The following is a 21,481-nucleotide window of genomic DNA, read 5'->3' on the forward strand; positions in this document are numbered from 1 at the left end:
CAGGAAGATTGGAAGTCAGGTATAACTGTTCCCCTGTACAAAGAAAAGGGGAGAAAGAAGTGTGTGGTAATCATAAGGGCATTTGCTTTAGTGTAATAGAAAAGTATATGGTAGGATACTTTTTGACAGAGCTAGGGAAATAACAGAAGAATTAGTTGGAGAAGAATAGGGAGGGTTTAGGAAGGGAAAAGGTTGTGTAGATCAGATATTCATTCTTAGATCTTTAGTGGAAAAGTTTATAGAGAAGAGAAGGAAGTTGTATGCAGCCTTCATGGATTTGGAGAAAGCATATGACAGGGTGGATAGACAAGGATTGTGGAAAGTATGAAGAATATATGGGGTAGATGGGAAGTTGTTGAATGCTGTGAAGAGTGTGTATGAGGGTGCTAAAGCTGCAGTGCGTATGGATAGTGAACTGCGTGAGTTTTTCTATTTGAAGGTTAGATTGAAACAGGGATGTCATATTTCCATGGTTGTTCAGTCTGTATATGGATGGGGTTATAAAAGAAATGCAAGGTAGGGCAATGGATGTTGGAGCAGCCCTAATGAGAGAAGGCAGCATTGGGAAACTTCCTGTTTTGTTGTTTTGCAGATGATACTGTATTGTTAAGTGAAGTTGAAGGGGAGCTGCAAGGCTTGGTGAATTAATTTGGGAGTGTGTATAAGAAACGTTATCTAAAGGTGAATGTAAGTAAGAGCAAAGTTGTAGTCTTCGAGAGGAATGAAGTCACTGAATGTGCAGTGATTCTGGATTGTGAGGAAATGGATTTTGCAAGTGCATTAAAGTACTTGGGTAGTGTGATGAGTAACGTTGGAAGTTTAAAGGATGAAGTGCTTGAAAGGGTACAACAACGAAGGAAGGTTACTTGTTCTTTGAAAGCAGTAATAAGAAGCAGGGAAGTGCGCATGGAAGTAAAAAAAATGTGACGGCATGATAGTATTGTAATACCAACTCTAACGTATGGAAGCAAAGCTTGGACCTTGTTGGAAGGACACAAGTCATGAGAAATGAGTTATTTGAGAGGTGCATGTGGAGCTATATGGGGAGACAAACTGACAAATGAGGAAGGGAAAGAGCATTGTGATGTTGATGTGGATGTGATAGAAGACATTAGGGGTAGGGGGGTTTTCCAAGAATACTCTCCCAGTATCTCTGCTTGTTGTAAAAGGCGACTAAAATGGTTGGCGGAGGGTTAGTGCCCCTCCCCGGAAAACAGCTAACTAAAAAGACAAACAATAAGCCTCGGACAAGGACTAACCAAAAGATGACGACCAAGGACCGGACAAAGGACATGGTAATTGGAACTTGGAAAGTAAGGGGAGCGAACGATGAGGTGAAAGAGAGAGAGATTGTACAGGTGCTTGAGGGTTCGAAAGTTGATGTATGCGAAATAACTGAAATGAAATGGAGAGGTGAGAGTGTGAGAGAATGGGAGTATGGATGGGGTATATGTGCAGGAGTAGGTGAGAATGAGAGGGCAAAAGAAGGAGTATGTATAGTTGTGAGTAAAAGATGGAAGAAGAGCATAAAAGTGTATGGATCAGTTGGGTCAAGGATTGTGTGGGTAAGATTGAAAGTTGGAATACAAAATAATGTGGGCAATTGTGTGTGGGTATGTGCCAATGCAAGATCGTGCAAGCAGAGTGAGAGAAAAGTTCTGGACAAATGTGGAAGTGTGCATGGAAAAGTTTGGAAGGAATGAGAGAGTGTTTTTGATCGGTGATATGAATGGTAAAGTAGGGAATGTGAAGGTGGATGGAATAGTTGGTGAGTGGGGTGTGCCTGCTGAGATAGATGAGAATGGGAGTGCGTTAGTGGACATTTGTGCTGGGAGGGGGTTGGTGATAGCCAATACCCTCTTCAGGCACAAAATGATTCACAGGTATACATGGCGTGTGATGAGAAGGGTGGGTGGTGAACTGAATGAGAGGAAGGCAATGATTGATTATGTGTGTGTAGATGAAGGGATGCGAAAATGTGTAATGGATGCAAGAGCTTATAGAGGTTGGGGGAGTGGACTTTATTACCACTAGTTGGTGGTGGCCAGAATCAAGGTCCAGTTAGGATGGAGAAATAGAAGAAGGGAAGGACGGGAAGAAGGAGTATTTGTAAAGAGAGTGGAAAGGTTACAAGAGGATGAGAAAAAGGCAGAGTATAAGAGAGAAGTGGAGGAATGATTGGGCAAATATGAATTGGAGCAGATGCGGGACATGGATGGTGTGTGCAAGATATTTACAGAAGAAATATGTGCAGCATGTGATGCGGTGTGTGGGATGAAGAGAAGACGGAGGGGGGTGCAAGGAACAGCGTGGTGGAATGAAGAGGTGAGACAGGCCGTGGCACAAAAGAAGAAAGCATACAATGAATGGATGAGAAATAGGGGCGTGGAAGAAGTTGAGAGGTGGAAGAGACAGTTATATGTAGAAAGAAAAAGAGAGGTGAAAAGATTAGTAAGAGAGAGTAAGATGAGAGCGGATGAGGAATTTGGAAGGAACTTGAGTGTAAAGTGGAGGGACTAAGAAAATGTTCTGGAAAGAGGTGAAGAGAGTAAGACAGGGTGGAAGTGAAGTTAGCAGGGGAGTGAAAGATAAAAATAGTGGATTACTAATGGAGAAGGGAGAAAAAGTGAGCAGATGGAGAGAACACTTCAAGGAATTGTTGAACATAGAGGATGGAAGTAATGCGAGTGTAAGTGGCAGGGGAATGGCTGGGAGGAGGAGGGAGGTGAGAAGACAGGAAGAAATCAATAGGATAGAAGTTGTGGAAGCAATGAAGAAAGTTAAATTGGGGAAAGCCCCAGGAATTGATGGAGTTTGTGGTGAAATGGTGAAGTATGGGGGAGAGATAGTAGCAGAATGGATGTGGAAAATGTGCAGATTGGCCTGGGAGGAAGGTAGAGTCCCAGAGGATTGGAAGTCAGGTATAATTATTCCCTTGTACAAAGGAAATGGTGAAAAAGAAGTGTTTGGTAATCATAGGGGCATCTGTCTTCTTAGTATAATAGGAAAAGTGTATGGTAGGATACTTATTGACAGAGTTAGAGAAAGAACAGAGGAATTAGTTGGAGAAGAACAGGGAGGCTTTAGGAAGGGAAGAGGTTGTGTAGATCAGATATTCATTCTTAGATCTTTAGTGGAAAAGTTTCTAGAGAAGGGAAAGAAGTTGTATGTGGCTTTCATGGATTTGGAGAAAGCATATGACAGGGTGGATAGACAAGGATTGTGGAAAGTGTTAAGAATATATGGAGTAGATGGGAAGTTGTTGAATGCTGTGAAAAGTATGTATGATGGTGCTAAGGCTGCAATGCGTGTGGATGGTGAACTGAGTGAATTTTTCTCTTTGAAGGTTGGGTTGAAACAGGGATGTGTCATGTCTCCATGGTTGTTCAATCTGTACATGGATGGGATAATAAAAGAGGTACAAGGTAGGGTAGTGGATGTTGGAGTGGCCCTGGTGAGAGAGGGTAGTGTTTGGAAACTCCCTGTACTGTTGTTTGCAGATGATACTGTGTTGTTGAATGAAGACGAATGGGAGCTGCAAGGCTTGGTGGATGAGTTTGGGAGAGTGTGTAGGAAACGGAATCTAAAGGTGAATGTAGGGAAGAGTAGAAGTGATGGTATTTGAGAGTGGTGAAGTCAGTGAATGTACAGCGAGGTTGGATGGTGAGGAATTGGAAAATGTGAGTACGTTTTAGTACTTGGGTAGTGTGATGAGTCAGGATGGAGGTTTGGAGAGTGAAGTGCTTGAAAGGGTACAGCATGTAAGAAAGGTTGCTGGTTCCTTGAAAGCAGTGATAAGAAGCAGGGAAATGAGCATGGAAGTGAAAAAGTTATTACATGACAGTATTGTGATACCAACTCTAACGTATGGAAGTGAAGCTTGGATGTTGCTGGAAGGACACAAGTCAAGAGTGAGAGCAGTGGAAATGAATTATTTAAGAGGAGCCTGTGGAATCACATGGAGAGACAGGCTGACGAATGAGGATATAAAGGAGCGTTATGGTGTGGATGTGGATGTGATAAGAAGAAGCATTAGGAGGAATACACTGAGGTCGTTTGGCCATGTGGAGAGGATAGAGGGTGAAAGACTGACGAAGAGAGTGTATGTGAGTGAGGTGGAGGGGGGAAGAGGGAGGGGGAGGCCGAGGATGAGGTGGAGGGATGGGGTGGAGAGGTATATGAGAGAGGGGGGTGTGAGTTGGGAGCGGGGCAGTGAAATGGCGAGGGACAGGGCGACGTGGAGGCGATTTGTTTGTGGCCACCCTGAACGGGATTGAGGCATCTGGCAATAGATAGATAGATAGATAGCACTGTGGTGGATAGAGAGGATGGAGAGCAAAAGACCAACGAGAAGAGTGTATGTGAATGAGATGGAAGGACGAAGAGGGAGGGGGAGACTTGGGATGAGATGGAGAGTTGGAGTGGAGAGGTATATGAGAGAGGGGTGTGTGAGCTGATGGGAGGGCAGTAAGATGGCAGGGGACAGAGCAGCATTGAGGTGATTTGATTGTGGCCACCCCTTACGGGATTAAGGCGTCTAGCTATACAATAGATTGATTGAGACTTACATGTGTCTCATTCATGAAGACATGGTCTGTAATTTGAGTGTCAGTTTCTTGACTATGCTTTTAGAAAATCCATATTCTGTACCTTTTTTTAACTTCAGTGTACCATGAATGTTCAGATGGAAGAATTTTCTTGATATAGGCTACTGAAACTGTGTTTACTATATTGTAAGGATAGGATAATTTATATGTGCACAGGACTTACAACCTGCAGAATACAGAATAATTATATTTAATTTGGAGCATTTTGTCCCTTCTTAATACAGTGCTTTGGGCATAGGAAAAATGCCCAAGACTAACTTAATGAGACATTTTTGACTGCTTAGACTGAGGATGGAATTCTTCAGTCTCACAGTTGGATTCATGTGTCTACAGTTACTTATAATGATGGCCTTCAGCTTGCATAACTTCCTACTGCATACTGGATGACTACCTTGGTCATTGTGTATTGACCCAAATCAATCTGTATTAAGGAGTAGCATATTTAACTGCTCATTTTGAAATGAAATAATGGATACCTTGTATACAACAGCATGTAAAGCAGGTAACACACAAATGTGCAACATGTTGAAAAGTACAAGATAGCTAGATCTTCATATTATGAAACTGACTCCCTTCAACATTCTTGAGGTGACTGTATTGAGGTAAACTGTAGTGAACCTCTCACAGTCACTGATGAGTTAGGAATGAAACACAGAAGATATAAGTAAAGTTGGTCACATGTGCGTTTACACAGGCAGTTTGTAGAGTCTGTGAATATTATGACCTGGGATATGTTGTTTGTGCCTCTACTGTAGATAATTATGAAGATTTTAGGAGCTACCAGCAAATTATGTTATGTAACAATCCTGCTGTGTTCACAAGCAGTGCCCAAATATGCCAAGGACAGGTGGAAGGCTCAGAGGTGATGGATCATATAGTTGCATGATGATGATGATGATGATGATGATGATGATGATGATGATGTCAAGCTCTGGCCATATTACCATTGTTTTACTCTTTTCTGCATTAGCTTTTAGGCCTGATACAGTAATATGGGTATGTTCACACACCATATTTGCACTTGGCAGATCCTGGGGAACAGACACGCACCACAGTAGCAGGAATCTCAGAGAGTGTGTGTCGGCCACTAAGGACTCGTGTGGAGCAAATGATTGTGGCTGATCAGCGGCGAGATAGTGGAAAGAAGCCAGTCCTTCTTTACAAGATCAGCAACTTGCTTCGCTTTTACCATAACACAATCAAGCAGGTTGTATTCTTTAGTTTTATTTTATGCAAGAGCTGTGAATGCAGTAACTTAAAGTATCTACTGATATATAAATTCTTTACACACTGTGCAGTTTGTAGTAATAGCTTTAGGAGAGCAGTTTTACAGTTTTGTTGATCACCAAAAAAAATATAATCCCAACTCCTCTACATCAAGTACATTAAGGGGATCTGGGAACAATAATCACAGAATACATCTGAGAAAGAATGCAAAGGATACTACTAATGCCAGATTCATATACCCTTGTTTCAGTTAGGCAAAGGATGTCAGTATTTAGATCACTTTGAGTCTTATTCTTTGCTGAACTGGTACAGAATGCATTTTGTCACTGAGGATGAAATTAGTCTCTTTGTTTAACCATTTGTTTCCCTCTGAGTCCACATTCTACTTTCTTTTATTTGGAAGATGATATTCATCACCCAAACACTGTTCCATATTCAATTTATTGTTCATTTTATCATTACCTGATACACTTTTGCTTTCAAGAAATGCATTGAGATCCCAAAACAGTAATTTGGGGGAAGATTCATTTAGACTCGTGTAGCAAAGTCAGAAATTGAACTAAAACATGACATCATTATCTTACCAGTTAATTCCTTTGCCTTCTCAGTATAAAATCTGATAACAAGGATGTCAGGTTTTGTCTCCTTATAATTAATGAATGGAGTGGACTTCAGTGCCTTCTCAACACTTCCAGCAGTAATGTTAACTTTAACTACTGGACATAAGTTTTCATTCCTCCCTTTGTCTTCATTTTATGCACCTGTTGGTTGTGGTTTGGGTTTGTCAGTGATAGATAGATAATGAAGAGGAGTAACTGAAAGAATAAGACAAGTATTTAAAGATACAAAGTAGTCTGAAGATATTTCTACCTCAACCATCTCATGGTGGGGATTTCCTAGAAAGTGATAAATATCAGAAATGGTAATGATAAACCAAATGATTTCCTGTACGCCAGGAAACCATTTACTATGCTGGGTGGTAACCATATAACCACATTATGGTGCCCGGTGGTTTAGTGGGTAATTAAGGCACTCCAATCGGATTGAACCTATGTAGGTTTATATCCAGGGGGTGGTTGGGGTTTATTGCCCATGTAATGTCACTCAGGGATGAGTGAGGCTGGTCACTGTCATCTTAAATGTCAGGACCAACTTGCCTAGCCTCGGGCTGCTGCACTTCACATGGGGCAACATAGGATTGGATGATTAATGGGTGGATGGTGATGATAATAATAGATGTCTAAAATTTTAATGAACTGTGTTTAGATTTTCTGTTCTCTTGTCCTTTAGGTTACTGATGGAGGCCTGTTGGTGGCCACTCTAGATGAACTGCACCAACTTAGCTACAAAATGTTCATATCAGCACTGCAGAGTCAGGTCAGTACTGTTCACATTTGTAAAAATTCAGAGTGTTTATAGGTCTGGGGTATGATTGCTTATATAATATTAATACTGCTTTAACCCCTAAAACGCGGATCGTCGCATTTGCGACGGTCGGCCCAAAGGGCAGAACGGCGGATCGTCACGTTTGCGATTTGAGTTAATTTTGAATAACCGCGGGCAAGCAGGCTCCAGCTGGTATTGTCTATCAGTCCCGCCACCCGTGAGCTACGTTTAGCACACTTGACCTTTGTACTACTGACCTCGGTTGTTGCCAAGTATCATTTTTTTTACCCACCGACGCACCGATGCGCGGTCCTCCCTCGTCGTGCGATATGGCAACGTGCGGACGGCTGATACGTGTCAATCTGCGCCATCATCTCGCAAGCACTTTTTGCTATTGGGAAACGCTTGTTTCTCCAGTTGTCACACTGTCATTTTTTCGCGCGGTTTGCCCCAGAATAGCGTCAGTCCACGCAAATCTTCCACGGTGACACCATGTCAAACTCGAGCTCTTCCGAGTCTGTGCCTTCTAGCCCTCCGAAAAAGGGTTTTGTGACCTCAACCCCCTTCAAAACCTTACCAGGAACTACTAAGGGCCTAAGTGACTCTGCAATAGCCTCTGAACTTTTGAAAGCCTCAATGGACTATGGCAGTGACGTCGGTGTGTGGTCGAGCCTGGCTGAGTCTGACACACAATCCAGTGCAGAGTCCGGGCCAGAAGTGATTGTTTCTGTGCCGGAGGAGAGTGTGTCAGTGCCCAGCACCTCAGCAGGGAAGGCTCCTGTGAGAAGGGGCCTTGAGTATGGGAAGGGGGAAAAACGGAAAAGGAGCGGTGACCCCAGCTCACCGCCATTGTCCCCTACGCCACGTCACGCCACCGCAAGCCCGCCACGTACTCCCAGCCCTATTCTCTCGTCCTCCTCCTCTGCTGCCCTGTCTCCTGAGTCGTCGGAGTCGCCTTCACCACCTCGAAAGGGAAGTAAACGTGCAACATTACGTTCTAGAGGTTTCCGTAGGCCTAGTGTTCGTGTTGGTAGAGCAAAAACTTTGTCCCCTAGTATAAGGCTAGCTCGTGGGGAGGGAACTCGCACTAGGCAACTCGGCAGTCACGCCACCGCGAGTGACCTTGAGCCCAGTGATAATGTCCCCACCACCACCACCACCACAACACCAACACGACCTGGGATAGCCTCAGCCTCACATACTGTCGCACCGCCTGCCTCACCCACTCCCACACGACCTGCCTCACCCCCCGCCGCCCCAAGCACCTCCCAGCCTAGGCAGGGAACGCTGGATGCCTTCGTGTGGTCAGAGGGATCAGATTTTGTGCCGGAGGATCTGCCCTTTGACGACAGTGGGTGTGGACTTCAGGCTGACTTCCCTGTGGACGAGGATGGTGAATGCCTTGACTACCTGTTGGCCTTCCTTGACGACGAGGTTATGGAGCACATCTGTACCGAGACAAACAGGTACGAGGGGCAATGTGCTCCAGTTCGTGAAGGAGAAGGTGAGGCGGCCACGCCATCCACGTCGCGGATGGCAGCATGGGTGCCTCTTACGATCCGAGAACTTTTTGTATTTATTGGATTGATGTTGCTAATGCCGCACAACTGGAAACACAAGCTAGAAGAATACTGGACTTCCGACGAGCTGTGCCCAACACCCATTTTCAATAAATACATGAGCCGCGATCGTTTTAGGCAGCTGATGACTTACCTTCACTTCGCGAACAATGATGAGCCTTCCCAAACTGACCCATTATGGAAAGTGAGGGGAATCCTGAACATGATCAAGGATAAGTTTACGAGGTTCCTGCGCCCTTTCAAGAAAGTCGTGATTGACGAGTCCTTGGTATTGTTCAGGGGCCGTCTTCGGTTCGTCCAGTACATTCCAAGCAAACGGCACCGCTTTGGAATCAAGTTTTTCGTGCTGTGCGACTGCAAGACGGGGTTCATCCTAGACTTCGTCATTTACACCGCCAGCAATGTCGATTTGGATAAGACTGACCCCCTTGGATTCTCTGGTTCTGTGGTGAAAGTGCTTTTGGAAAAGTACTTTGGCGAGAATCATGTCATGTATACGGACAATTACTATACCGCTCCTAAACTCGCCAAGTACCTTTCTGAACACGGCGTCGGCTCCTGTGGCACTGTCAGAAGCAAAAGGGCACATTACCCTGCCTTCCTCGAGGCTGAAAAGTCAAAGCGGGGAGACGTGCACCTGAAGAAATCTGACAAGATGCTTGCGATCAGGTGGCATGATAAGAGAGTCGTGAACATGCTCACCATAGTACACAAGGGGGAAATGCTGGCAACAGGGAAGGTCGACAGAAGGACTGGCGAGCCTGTGGTGAAGCCTGATGCTGTCATTGACTATAACGTCAATATGCGGCTGGTGGACAAGTCTGATATGATGATTGGAGAGATTGACTGCCTGAGGAAAAATCGTCGTTGGTACAGGAAGGTGTTCTTGCACTTGATTGATATGTACATGTTGAACGCCTTCATCCTGTATAAAATCAAGAACAGGAAGCCAGCCAACTACTCTCTCAGACGATTTTCCAAGACTTGTGTCTACCAGCTGCTTCAGCGTTACGGCCAGGTTCTTTCAACAGATCCCAAACGCCACCCTCACACACCTCCAGACCGCCTACAGTGTATGGCCTACCTTCAGCGACACCGCCTGGAGCCACTGCCAGCCACTGCAAAGAGGGGGAAAACACTGAGGAGGTGTCATGTGTGCAGCCACACTACCAGGCAGGACAGAACCTTTAGGCGCACCTCCTTGCAGTGCAAAGAGTGCAAAGTTCCCCTCTGTGCTTACCCGTGTTTCTTTGACTACCACAGCCTGACTAGATATTGAAAATAAGGGTAAGAATCTTGAAAATAATACTGAGAGTGACAGTGATAATATTGTTTAGTTTTCTTTTACGTGCTGACAGTGACAGCCGGATGAGTGTAAATTAGTGTATGTACTTGTAAAAGCACTGACAGTGACAGTGTTTTTTGGTGTAAATAATTGTACATAGTAATAATATAAGTATTGCGAGTGACAGTCACTCCAGTGTAAGAAGATGAAAGCATATTTTCCTATTCTATGTTCTGACAGTGACAGTTTGTTGTGTAGAAAATATTATTTTTATAACACTGGATAGTGACACTGATGAATAAGGCAAAAAAAAGAACAGATACAGTGAAAGTGAGCGATAGAAATGAAGTGCGAGTGGCCGACAGGAGCGAGAATAAAGTGCCTGCCGTAAGGCTGAATAAACTCGCGCCGCGGTGGTCTTCCTCAGTCTCAATCCACAATACTGGCAGTGACAGTGATTTTTATGGCCGTAATAGTGACAGGCAAACGTTTGCGAAGTCCTATGATGAAAAAAAATGTAGTATACGTGTTTTTTGCCGAGAAAAGGCAAATGTGACAATAGTGACGGGAAGATCGCCACCGCGCTGCACGTCGGCTGTGTGCTCCGTTCATTTTAGCCTTATTTTCAGTGCTTATTTACAAATACGGATTCCAAACAACCTGTACGTTGTTGTATAAAGTGTACTGTGACAGATTGAGGCTGTGGTAGAAAGAAAACCGGGTTTCTGGAGGTGTGAGAGTGAAGACTTTGTTACCCAACTTTGCAAGTCTTCACAAGTCCTTTGGTAGTCAACGAAGGCTCAACATGTGGCTCAGGAGAAAGCTGAATGTAAGTACTATATGCCATAAAAATTTTAATGCTCTAGGGTTAATCTATGATTTTTGGCAAATATTTTCCCACAGGTACTCAGACCCCGCTACAACCCCGCCACAGCGGGGGGATCGCCCGTACACAGCCGCGTTTTAGGGGTTAATGGAATACAGTAATGCTGGGATGTGTTGCCACCCACTAGGATGCAGATTTTTTTTTCTATTGTTTATAAATGCATTTCACAGATGCCAGCTGGATAGTTAGTCCATCGGCTGTCAAATTAAAAACGGGATGCCAAACCTATATCATGTGCTTCTCCTTAAATGATGCCTTTGACTTACTCAGTCCTCTTCTTTCAGTAACTTCTGTATCTCACTTTCCCACTTTTATTTACTATATTCATCCACCTTCTTGGCCTACCTTGTCCCCTCCCATCCTCATAATTATTCACATATACTGTTTTTACTGCTGTAGCTACATCCATTCTCTTAGTTTGACAAAACCATCTGTGCAGACTCTTTTCTACTTTTATTCCATATCTATAATAATAATAATAATCTGGCCTTTTGTTTCTCAAAAGCGTCAGTTCTTCCTTTGGGAATTCACTAGCGTTCGACACCCATACATTATTTTTACAAGAACTGTGACATTTCTTGTATATAATACAGGCTACGTCATATATACATCAAAGTGGCAATAATTAAACCCTTTAATCACCTGTCATAGTACCTCTCTCCAGGTCATAGCATTTTGAAGAAAGAAAGGCTTTCAGCTGTCTCTTAAAGGCTTCAACAGTAGAGAGTTGTCTTATGGACAATGGCAATGTTATATAATCTAGGGGCTCTATATGCAAAAGAACGATCAGAGAAAGATGACTGGTGAATGGCTCCTGGCTCATCAAGACGCAAGGAATCATCTTCACTGCGTACCATCACACCCAGGCGTGCCGATTGGAGTTTTAACAATTCAGCAAGATACTTTGGTTCACCAAACTTAAGAACATTGAATGTAATAAGACACAGTTTAAATTCAATTCTAGCCTTTACTGGTAACCAATGCAACTCAAGCAGAAACGGGGTAGTTGAGGTTCTCGGGGGGAGACCAAAGATAAGCCGTGCTGCCCTGTTCAACACAGACTGAACTTTTGTTAGTATATTATTTGGAAGACCAACCCACAGTGAATTACAATAATCAACACGAGGCAAGACCACTTCATGAACCAATGTTAAGAGGCACCGTTTATTCAGGAATTTTCTCACAGAGTACAGATTTCTGATATGCAAGTTACACCCTCATACAACCTGATTAATATATTCTTTGTAATTTAACTTAGAATTAAAATTAACACCCAGATTTCGAACAGAACTGACTGGATGAAGCTGTGACACGCCAATGTTCAAAGCCAGGGCATTGTCAGTGTCATCACCCCTTCTATTTCCTCTGATGATGATGATCTCAGTTTTACCATCATTCAGCTTAAGTTTCCTCTTAGCCATCCAAATCTTAATATCAGACATTAGAGATTCAAACTTTGTCTTAGTATCATTGATATCTGACATCTTAACATAGAGCTGAGTGTCATCAGCATAAAAATGATAGGACACATCATGAGCATCAAGTAGAGACGATAAACTACTTGTGTAGACAGTAAATAGAATTGTACCCATTACTGATCCTTGAGGGACTCCAAATAGAAGGGGAGCAGAATCAGAGCTAGCACAGTCAACAACCACTCTCTGAGATCTGTCCGACAGATACGTCTTAAGGAGCAAAAAGGCACTATCACGAACGCCATAAAAATGCAGATCGTCTGACAATAATTTATGATCTACTGTATCAAAAGCTGCAGACAGATCCAACAGAACTAGAAGAGAGGACATCCCACTAAAAGTGTTTGCCACCAAGTCACTCTGAATCCTTGTTAGTACAGTATCAGTTGAATGGTATTTTCTGTATACTGATTGAACAACAGGAACAACTCTGTTGTGTTCCAGTAGTGGTACGAGTTGATCGAGTATGGCCTGCTCAATAATCTTGGATAAAAAAGACAGGTTAGAGACAGGACGATAATTTGTCATGCTCCCGACATCAAGGCCAGGTTTCTTAATTAGGGGCCTAAGCAAAGCACATTTCTCAGACTGCACAAAATTACTTTCTAAGAAGCATCTATTTATTATGTTGCAGATAAATTCTGCAGTGTGCTTATACACATCAGGCAGTTGTGACATGTTACATGGATCGAGTGAGCAAAATGTTTTATTAAGTTCTCTGATGTAACATTTGACTTTGTTTACATCCAGTGGATGAAATGTTGAAAGCAAATGATCCCCGATGCACCGTGGCTGGAAGTCAACTGAGTACGCTTCACTAGGAGAACTGCTGTCTAAATCACTTCTTATGCGAGATATCTTACTTGTAAAAAATCACATTGCTTTTTATACTTTTCTTTATATGTGCCCCACACACATTCTTCAGGTCTCATTTCTACTGTTCGTACTCTTTACTTTTCACTTTCATACCATAAGAAAGTCACACTTAGACACTGATTTTGTAATTAAGACATCATCATACAGTTGAGGCATTGAGAATGACTGGGGCGAACTCACCAAAACATAGTTTTGAGAAAACGAGGGTTAAAGTTTGCCAATATGCAAATCATCATATCTCAGCTGTATATTTGTCATTTTTGCTGAACGAGGTCTTATTTTAAAGCCTGTTTAATTCAGAATATGTTTATTGTGGTAAATAAACTATGTATGGTTTTGGTGATAATTCAGTAATATAATGGTGTGAAATGAACATAAGGAAATTACTGATAATAAATTTTTGTTCTAAAAACATTTAAAATCATTGTAAATAATAAATAAATTTTAAGCAAAGGTAACACTAACTCTGTGTGTTACGTGGGGGCGCTCACCACCCACTCACTTGATGTAGTGCTGCTATCGGGTGTCTGCCCTTGCCTCTCCTCCATCCTTCTTTCCTTCCATCCTCTTCTGTCTTTCCTTCATTCTTTCCTTGTCTTTCTGCCTACAGGTGACTTTACTCTCCCTCTTCTGTCTTTCTTTCCTTCATTCTTTCCTCTTCCTTCTGCCTGTGGGTGACTCTACACTGAGTGACAAGCCCTATGGTTTCTTGTACAACAGGAAACCATTTACTACGCTGGGTGGTAACCATATAACCAAATTTTGGTGCCTGGTGGTTTAGTAGGTAATTATTGTGCTCCAGTCGGATTGAGCCGGTGAAGGTTTATATCCAAGGGATGGTTGAGGTTGATTGCTACGTAATGCCACTCAAGGATGAGTGAGACTGGTCACTCTCATCTTGAATGTTGGAACCAACTGCCTAGCCCAGGGCTCTTATGCTCCTTATGGGGCAAAGTAGGATTGGATGATGGATGAACACTAACTCTAGATGATGTGTCTGCTCTGCTAAAGAAGCTGGTGTGCTGAGGAGGGTATGGTACCAGTAGATAATTAGTACAGTAATCCCTCCAATAACCGATGTAATAAGGCCAAAGGCATGTTCGGAAATTGAGTTTGTCCGGGAATTGGGAAAATGCCTCCTGAACAGGTACTTATGGACCCTAACCCAGCCTAACTCAGAAAACCACCTACATAACTCCCTACCAGACATGCATAGCACCCATTTAAAACCCTGTTCACACAAATAAAGGACAGAAAGCATGATATAAATGAAAAGGAACCTGAGAATGAGGAATTAGAAGTGAGTATGGAAAATATTTAGCAGTGTACGGGGTACGTACAACACATCCGTGGCCATTACAAAGATTAACCCGCCTCCTCTAAGGCTCTGGCAGTGGTGAAAATGCTCTTGAAGCACGTACAGTAATCTAGTGTTGTGCTGCACTTAATCCTTTGCACTGTGAATTATAGTTGTTTAGCACTGCACATTCTGTTCTTACTTGCGCCATGCCAGTTGCAGCCACCAGTGTTGCACTCTGAATTCCAATTTCTTAACACTGCACAACACTGTAGATTCCCATGTGGTCTAGTGATGAGGTATGGCAGTTTTTTCACTGTTTCTTCACACAAATTAGCACACGTGGCAGCCATTGCAACGAGTATCTAGTCAGGACGGTAGTTAGACAGTAACTGGGGAGGGTAGGATGCAGGGGGCTGCTGTACTACGCGTGAAAACACAGCTGTTCGTTGCCACGCGCCAAGTTCAAAGTACGGTTGAAAAAAATGTCAGATTTTGTTTGCTTCTATACGTTTTTTGGCCATTTGGGGGTTCTGAAGGCCCGGGCCCATAATATCCGGGAATTGGGGTGTCCGGGAATTGGGTGTCCGGTTATTACAGGGATTACTGTAGTTGATCTGGCCATCATCTGATGCCACCTCCTCCTCTGCTGCAAGTGAAGTTTTTGGCTGGCAGTAACATCATCAGGAAATCCACATTGGTACTGTCCTAAGTATCCTCTGAGTATCTTGAGGTCTTCAACTTTTCCATGGAGGTCTGTATGGCTTGGTGGTGCTTGATAGGCAGGGATATCACAGCTAAGAGAAAAGGATGGATTATAAGCTGCAGCCATTCCTTTATGCTTTCTGCGCACTGATTGCTTCAAGGAAGAGATGAAGCAGGTGATTGGCGAGGAGCTCCACAGGCGAGTTTGCCTCTGTGTTTGGAAACTCCCTGTACTGTTGTTTGCAGATGATACTGTGTTGTTAAGTGAAGATGAAAGGGAGCTGCAAGGCTTGGTGGATGAGTTTGGGAGTGTGTGTAAGAAACGGAATCTGGAGGTGAATGTAGGGAAGAGTAAAGTTATGGTCTTCAAGAGAGGTGAAGTCAGTGAATGTACGGTGAGGTTGGATGATGAAATGGAAAATGTGAGTACGTTTAAGTACTTGGGTAGTGTGATGAGTAAGGGTGGAAGTTTGGGGGGTGAAGTGCTTGAAAGGGTACAACAAGTAAGAAAGGTTGCTGGTTCCTTGAAGGCAGTGATAAGAAACAGGGAAGTGAGCATGGAAGTGAAAACGTTATTACATGACAATATTGTGATACCAACTTTAACGTTTGGAAGTTAAGCTTGGATGTTGTTAGAGGGACACAAGTCAAGAGTGAGAGCAATGTAATTGAGTTATTTGAGGAGCCTGTGGAGTCACATGGAGAGACAGACTAACAAACTAGGATGTGAAGGAGCATTGTGGTGTGGATGTTGATGTGATAGGAAGGGTTAGGAGAAACACACTGAGGTGGTTTGGCCATGTGGAGAGGATGGAGAGTGAGACTGACGAGGAGAGTGTATGTGAGTGAGGTGGAGGGGGAGAGAGGGAGGGGAAGGCCAAGGATGAGATGGAGGGATGGAATGGAGAGGTATATGAGAGAGGGGTGTGTGAATTGGTAGCAGGGCAGTGAAATGGTGGGGGACAGGTTGACGTGGAGGCGATTTGTTTGTGGCCACCCTGTATAAGGTATTAAGGTGTCAGGCAATAGATAGATAGGTAGATCATTCTTGAAAATCTAAGGCATGTGTACTGTCAGTTTTACTGTACAGGGAAAGACAAAGCACCAATAATTTTTGTTATCAATTCACTATCACTGCAGAGAAACAGCTTTGCTGACAACAGAAACAGTACAAGTGCTGTTTAACCGGCAGTGTTTTGTTTTGGTGTACTGGGCGTGTCCACATGTGATGATGGAGATTGATGTATGCATATTTGCAATTTAACATAGTTTACCTATGTTTTGGTTCCTAAATTGGGCAGTGATAATGGAAAACAATTTACTCACTGAATCATGAGTTTGTTAAATTGAAGTGCATAAAATGAAGCATATACAAAATTTCACTACTGTCTGTCCTGCCGTCCTACTGTCTTACTGTCCGTTTTCACACTCCTTTCCACTCTTAGTACATCCTGTTCATTGCTAACCAGAGATTCTGATACTTTAAGTAAATTAATGAAATGTACATTATTACAGGAAGTAACTGAATGACACTTTAGCTCATTTTTTTATGGAATATTTCATGGCAGATGACAGTAGGATGACTAAGTAAAAGAAAAAAATAAGATTGTAGAAATTAGGTTAGGCTAGGGAGGGATGAATTTGGTTCAGTCCCTTTTAGGAATTTTGATTTCATATACTATCCCTTACAAAAATTCACAACAGTTTTAGCACTTTTCACATACTGACCCAAACATATATAAAGAAAATGTTCATGTTTAACTCATAAATTACATGTTGCAGCCTAGGCTGTACCAGACAGACATCTGCCTATTGATCTGCAGACGCCTCAGTCCCATTAGGGGTGGCCACAAACAGATCGTCTCCATGTCGCCTTGTCCCCCACCATTTCACTGCCCTCCCCGCAGCTCACACCTCCGTCTCTCATATACCTCTTCACTCCATCCCTCCATCTCATCCTCAGCCTCCCCCTCCCTCTCCCCCCTCCTCCACCTCACTCATATACACTCTCCTCGTTAGTCTCTCGCTCTCCATCCTCTTTACATGGCCAAACCACCTCATTGTATTTCTCCTAACGCTTTCTGTCACATCCACATCCACGCCACAATACCCCTTCACTTTCTCATTTGTCAGTCTGTCTCTCCATGTAACTCTACATACTGCTCTTAAATAACACATTTCCACTGCTCTCACTCTTGACTTGTGACCTTCCTACAAGATCCAAGCTTCAGATTCCATATGTTAAAGTTGTTATCACAGTACTATCATGCAACAACTTTTTTGTTTCCATGCTCTTCATATTCGTGCACTCCATTGGTTAAATATTTCAACCATTGCCAGCTTTTGTTGGTGAGTTTGTAGGAAGCAGATAATATGAAGTAATGTACATTGAGCTTTAGTAAAAGACAATATGTGAAATGTTAATAAAGATTTTGTTTCGTGTGCTTTGCAGGTGAGCCAGATGAGTGAGCGCCTGGAGCCACCCAGTGAAATGCTTGCTCCAACACCCGGTGTAGCCCGCACTCTGACCCTCCTTACCGATGTCACTACTGCTGCCACCATTGCAGATGATGCCAGACACGATTACAAGCAGGTATGTGTGCTTTCTTTTATCATACACAGATTTTTTTAACCTGTGGACCACAGGGAGTGGGGTTGCAAAATAGGCTTTGTGGTACAGCCGAGGATGAAGTAAAGAGGTACAGTCTGTGAGAGAGGGGGTGTGAGTTGGGGGGAGGTCAGCAAAATGCCAAGGGACAGGGTAACAAAGAGACTATTTGTTTGTAGCCATCTCTTACAGGATTAAGGTGTCAGGCTATAGATAGATAGACAGATAGGTACGGCAGTATGGCCAGTTTAGCAGCCATTGGAAAATAAGTTCAGATGTACATCATTGTCTTGGAAATGGTATAACACACTAATCCATGGAATATTTTTGCTTAACCCCTTCACCATGATGACGCTTATACATCGTCATAACCCTTCCGTGTGCGCACACTACGACACTTCTGTGTCATCATATATCAGTTCCACCAAAGGAGACAGCAGAGGGTTTAGTTTATTGTGCTGGGGCCTTACATATTGTATATGTTACTGAGGATAAAATAAGCTCCACCCACTTTTTTTTTTTTTCAGCCAAACCCAATATATATGGGAGGGCACGTGATTGATGGCGTGTTGAACAGTAGCTCTGCATCCCACCAGGATCAGTCTTGACTGTGTGTCATAGGAGAGTGTACTGTCATTCCCTCCATAATGAATTTTGCCGAATCACAGCGCATTCTTGAGGAATCTCACAATTCCTCGAGTAATGAGGACTATCAGCCGTCGGCTCAAGACTCAGATATCGATGACTCGTTGAGTGAAGAACTTGAGAGTGATGAATTTGATGATATTCATGAAAAAGAAATCGAAGGTGGCTGGCGGTTGATAAGCGACATATTTGCTGACACACATCCCAACCACGTGCCTGAATTTATGACTGAGTTTTTCGGGCTGAACCCAGCGATCAGCAAATCTGAAACTGTGTCGCCTTTGAACTCTTTCAAGCTGTTTTTTGATGTGGATGTGGTGAGGCAAATATGTGAGTGGACAAATCTGAAGACAGATAAATTTTTCAGTGAACACCCACAGGCAAGGGGTAGAATAAACAGCATTCTTTGGCGTCCAGTTTCAGAAGGTGATATGTACACTTTCAGCAGCCTTTTGTTTCCATGGGACTAATGAAATTGCCCTGCATTTACGTGTACTGGGGCAGAAGTATGTTGTACAGTATCATTGGTGTCCTGTCCAGCCATGATATGCCACAGCCTAGGCCAAGCAGGTGCATGAAAACTAAGAAAATATAGGCCTAGATTTGAGTTCAGAGGAAGCATTTCTGATAGGTAAGTACATTGAATTAATTCGTACATATATATTCTTTCACTGCACTGTAATTTTTATAAACCTACTCAAAAATATTTTTCAATTTATATTACGTATTTTTATAACAAGCACAACCAGTGACAGATTCAGTCTTACACACATAGGTGTATACTCACATACACACATATACACAAACATACAAAACACCATAGCTATTTTTGCAAGATAGTAGCTTTTCCCTGGAAAAGTAGTGTGGGGAACGAAGGAGGGGGGGAAGCCTCGTACACAGTATTACGCAAGATTAGTCACTCTGGTGGCGAAGGTGTTAATTCACCATAGTTGCGGATAAAACTAAGAAAATATGTATAGGCCTAAATTTGAGTTCAGAGGAAGCATTTCTGATAGGTAAGTACATTGAATTAATTCGTACATATATATTCTTTCACTGCACTGTAATTTTTATAAACCTACTCAAAAATATTTTTCAATTTATATTACGTGGAAGTGAAGTTAGCAGGGGAGTGAAAGATAAAAATGGTAGATTACTAGTGGAGAAGGGAGAAAAAGTGAGCAGATGGAGAGAACACTTTAAGGAATTGTTGAACGTAGAGGATGGAAGTAATGCGAGTATAAGTGGCTGGGGAATGGCTGGGAGAAGGAGGGAGGTGAGAAGACAGGAAGAAATCAGTTGGATAGAAGCTGTGGAAGCAATGAAGAAAGTTAAATCGGGGAAAGCCCCAGGAATTGATGGAGTGTGTGGTGAAATGCTGAAGCATGGGGGAGAGATAGTAGTAGAATGGATGTGGAAGATGTGCAGATTGGCCTGGGAGGAAGGTAGAGTCCCGGAGGATTGGAAGTCAGGTATAATTATTCCCTTGTACATAGGAAAAGGGGAAAAAGAAGTGTGTGGTAATCATAGGGGCATTTGTCTTCTTAATATAATAGGAAAAGTGTATGGTAGGATACTTATAGACAGAGTTAGAGAAAGAATAGAGAAATTTGTTGGAGAAGAACAGGGAGGCTTTAGGAAGGGAAGAGGTTGTGTAGATCAGATATTCATTCTTAGATCTTTAGTGGAAAAGTTTCTAGAGAAGGGAAAGAAGTTGTATGCGGCTTTCATGGATTTGGAGAAAGCATATGACAGGGTGGATAGACAAGGATTGTGGAAAGTGTTAAGAATATATGGAGTAGATGGGAAGTTGTTGAATGCTGTGAAGAGTATGTACGATGGTGCGAAGGCTGCAGTGCGTGTGGATGGTGAACTAAGTGAATTTTTCTCTTTGAAAGTTGGTTTGAAACAGGGATGTGTCATGTCTCCATGGTTGTTCAGTCTGTACATGGATGGGGTAATAAAAGAGGTACAAGGTAGGGTAGTGGATGTTGGAGTGGCCCTGGTGAGAGAGGATAGTGTTTGGAAACTCCCTGTACTGTTGTTTGCAGATGATACTGTGTTGTTGAGTGAAGACAAAGGGGAGCTGCAAGGCTTGGTGGATGAGTTTGAGAGAGTGTGTAAGAAACGGAACCTAAACGTGAATGTAGGGAAGAGTAAAGTGATGGTCTTTGAGAGAGGTGAAGTTAGTGAATGTACAGCGAGGTTGGACGGTGAGGAATTGGAAAATGTGAGTACGTTTAAGTATTTGGGTAGTGTGATGAGTAAGGATGGAGGTTTGGAGGGTGAAGTGCTTGAAAGGGTACAGCAGGGAAGAAAGGTTGCTGGTTCCTTGAAAGCAGTGATAAGAAACACGGAAGTGAGCATGGAAGTGAAAAAGTTACAACATGACAGTATTGTGATACCAACTCTAACGTACGGAAGTGAAGCTTGGACATTGTTGGAAGGACACAAGTCAAGAGTGAGAGCAGTGGAAATGAGTTACAGTAACCCCTCCAATATCCGGATCAATAGAGCCATAGGCAGGTCCGGATAGTGGTCCTGTCCGGATATTGGGCCCCAGTTTATGGACTTGTACTTATGGACCCTAACTCTGAAAAACACCTATACAGCTCCCTCTGGACATGCATTGCACCTATTTAAGACCCAAATCACACCAATAAGGGACATAAAAGACTGAAATAAATGCAAAAGAACCATAAAATGAGGTTTTAGAGGTGAGTTTATAAAATATTAAACATTCTGGGTACTTACAAGTCCCTTGCTCTTGGACTGGTTTGAACCGCCAGTTTGCAGTCCACAGTTAATCCTCTGCACTCTAAATTCTAATTTCTTAACACTGCACAACACTGTAAATTCCTGTGTGTTCTAGTGGCAAGGTATTGCAGTTTATTCACTGTTTAT

General features: G+C 42.9%; 1 protein-coding gene across 1 annotated transcript in view; it reads left to right on the plus strand.

The window, feature by feature from the left end:
- Cog6 (conserved oligomeric Golgi complex subunit 6) overlaps positions 1-21,481 on the plus strand; it is a 149,211-nt gene that overhangs the window by 79,920 nt on the left and 47,810 nt on the right. The window contains exons 7-9 of the mRNA XM_080264805.1: positions 5,636-5,814; positions 7,125-7,211; positions 17,777-17,917. Of these exons, the coding sequence (XP_080120931.1) occupies positions 5,636-5,814; positions 7,125-7,211; positions 17,777-17,917 (407 nt within the window). The remainder of the gene's footprint in view (positions 1-5,635; positions 5,815-7,124; positions 7,212-17,776; positions 17,918-21,481) is intronic.

Source organism: Coenobita brevimanus, chromosome 14 (assembly GCF_032717465.1).
Source record: "Coenobita brevimanus isolate Jiangsu-jjx chromosome 14, ASM3271746v2, whole genome shotgun sequence".
Lineage (NCBI taxonomy): Eukaryota > Metazoa > Arthropoda > Malacostraca > Decapoda > Coenobitidae > Coenobita > Coenobita brevimanus.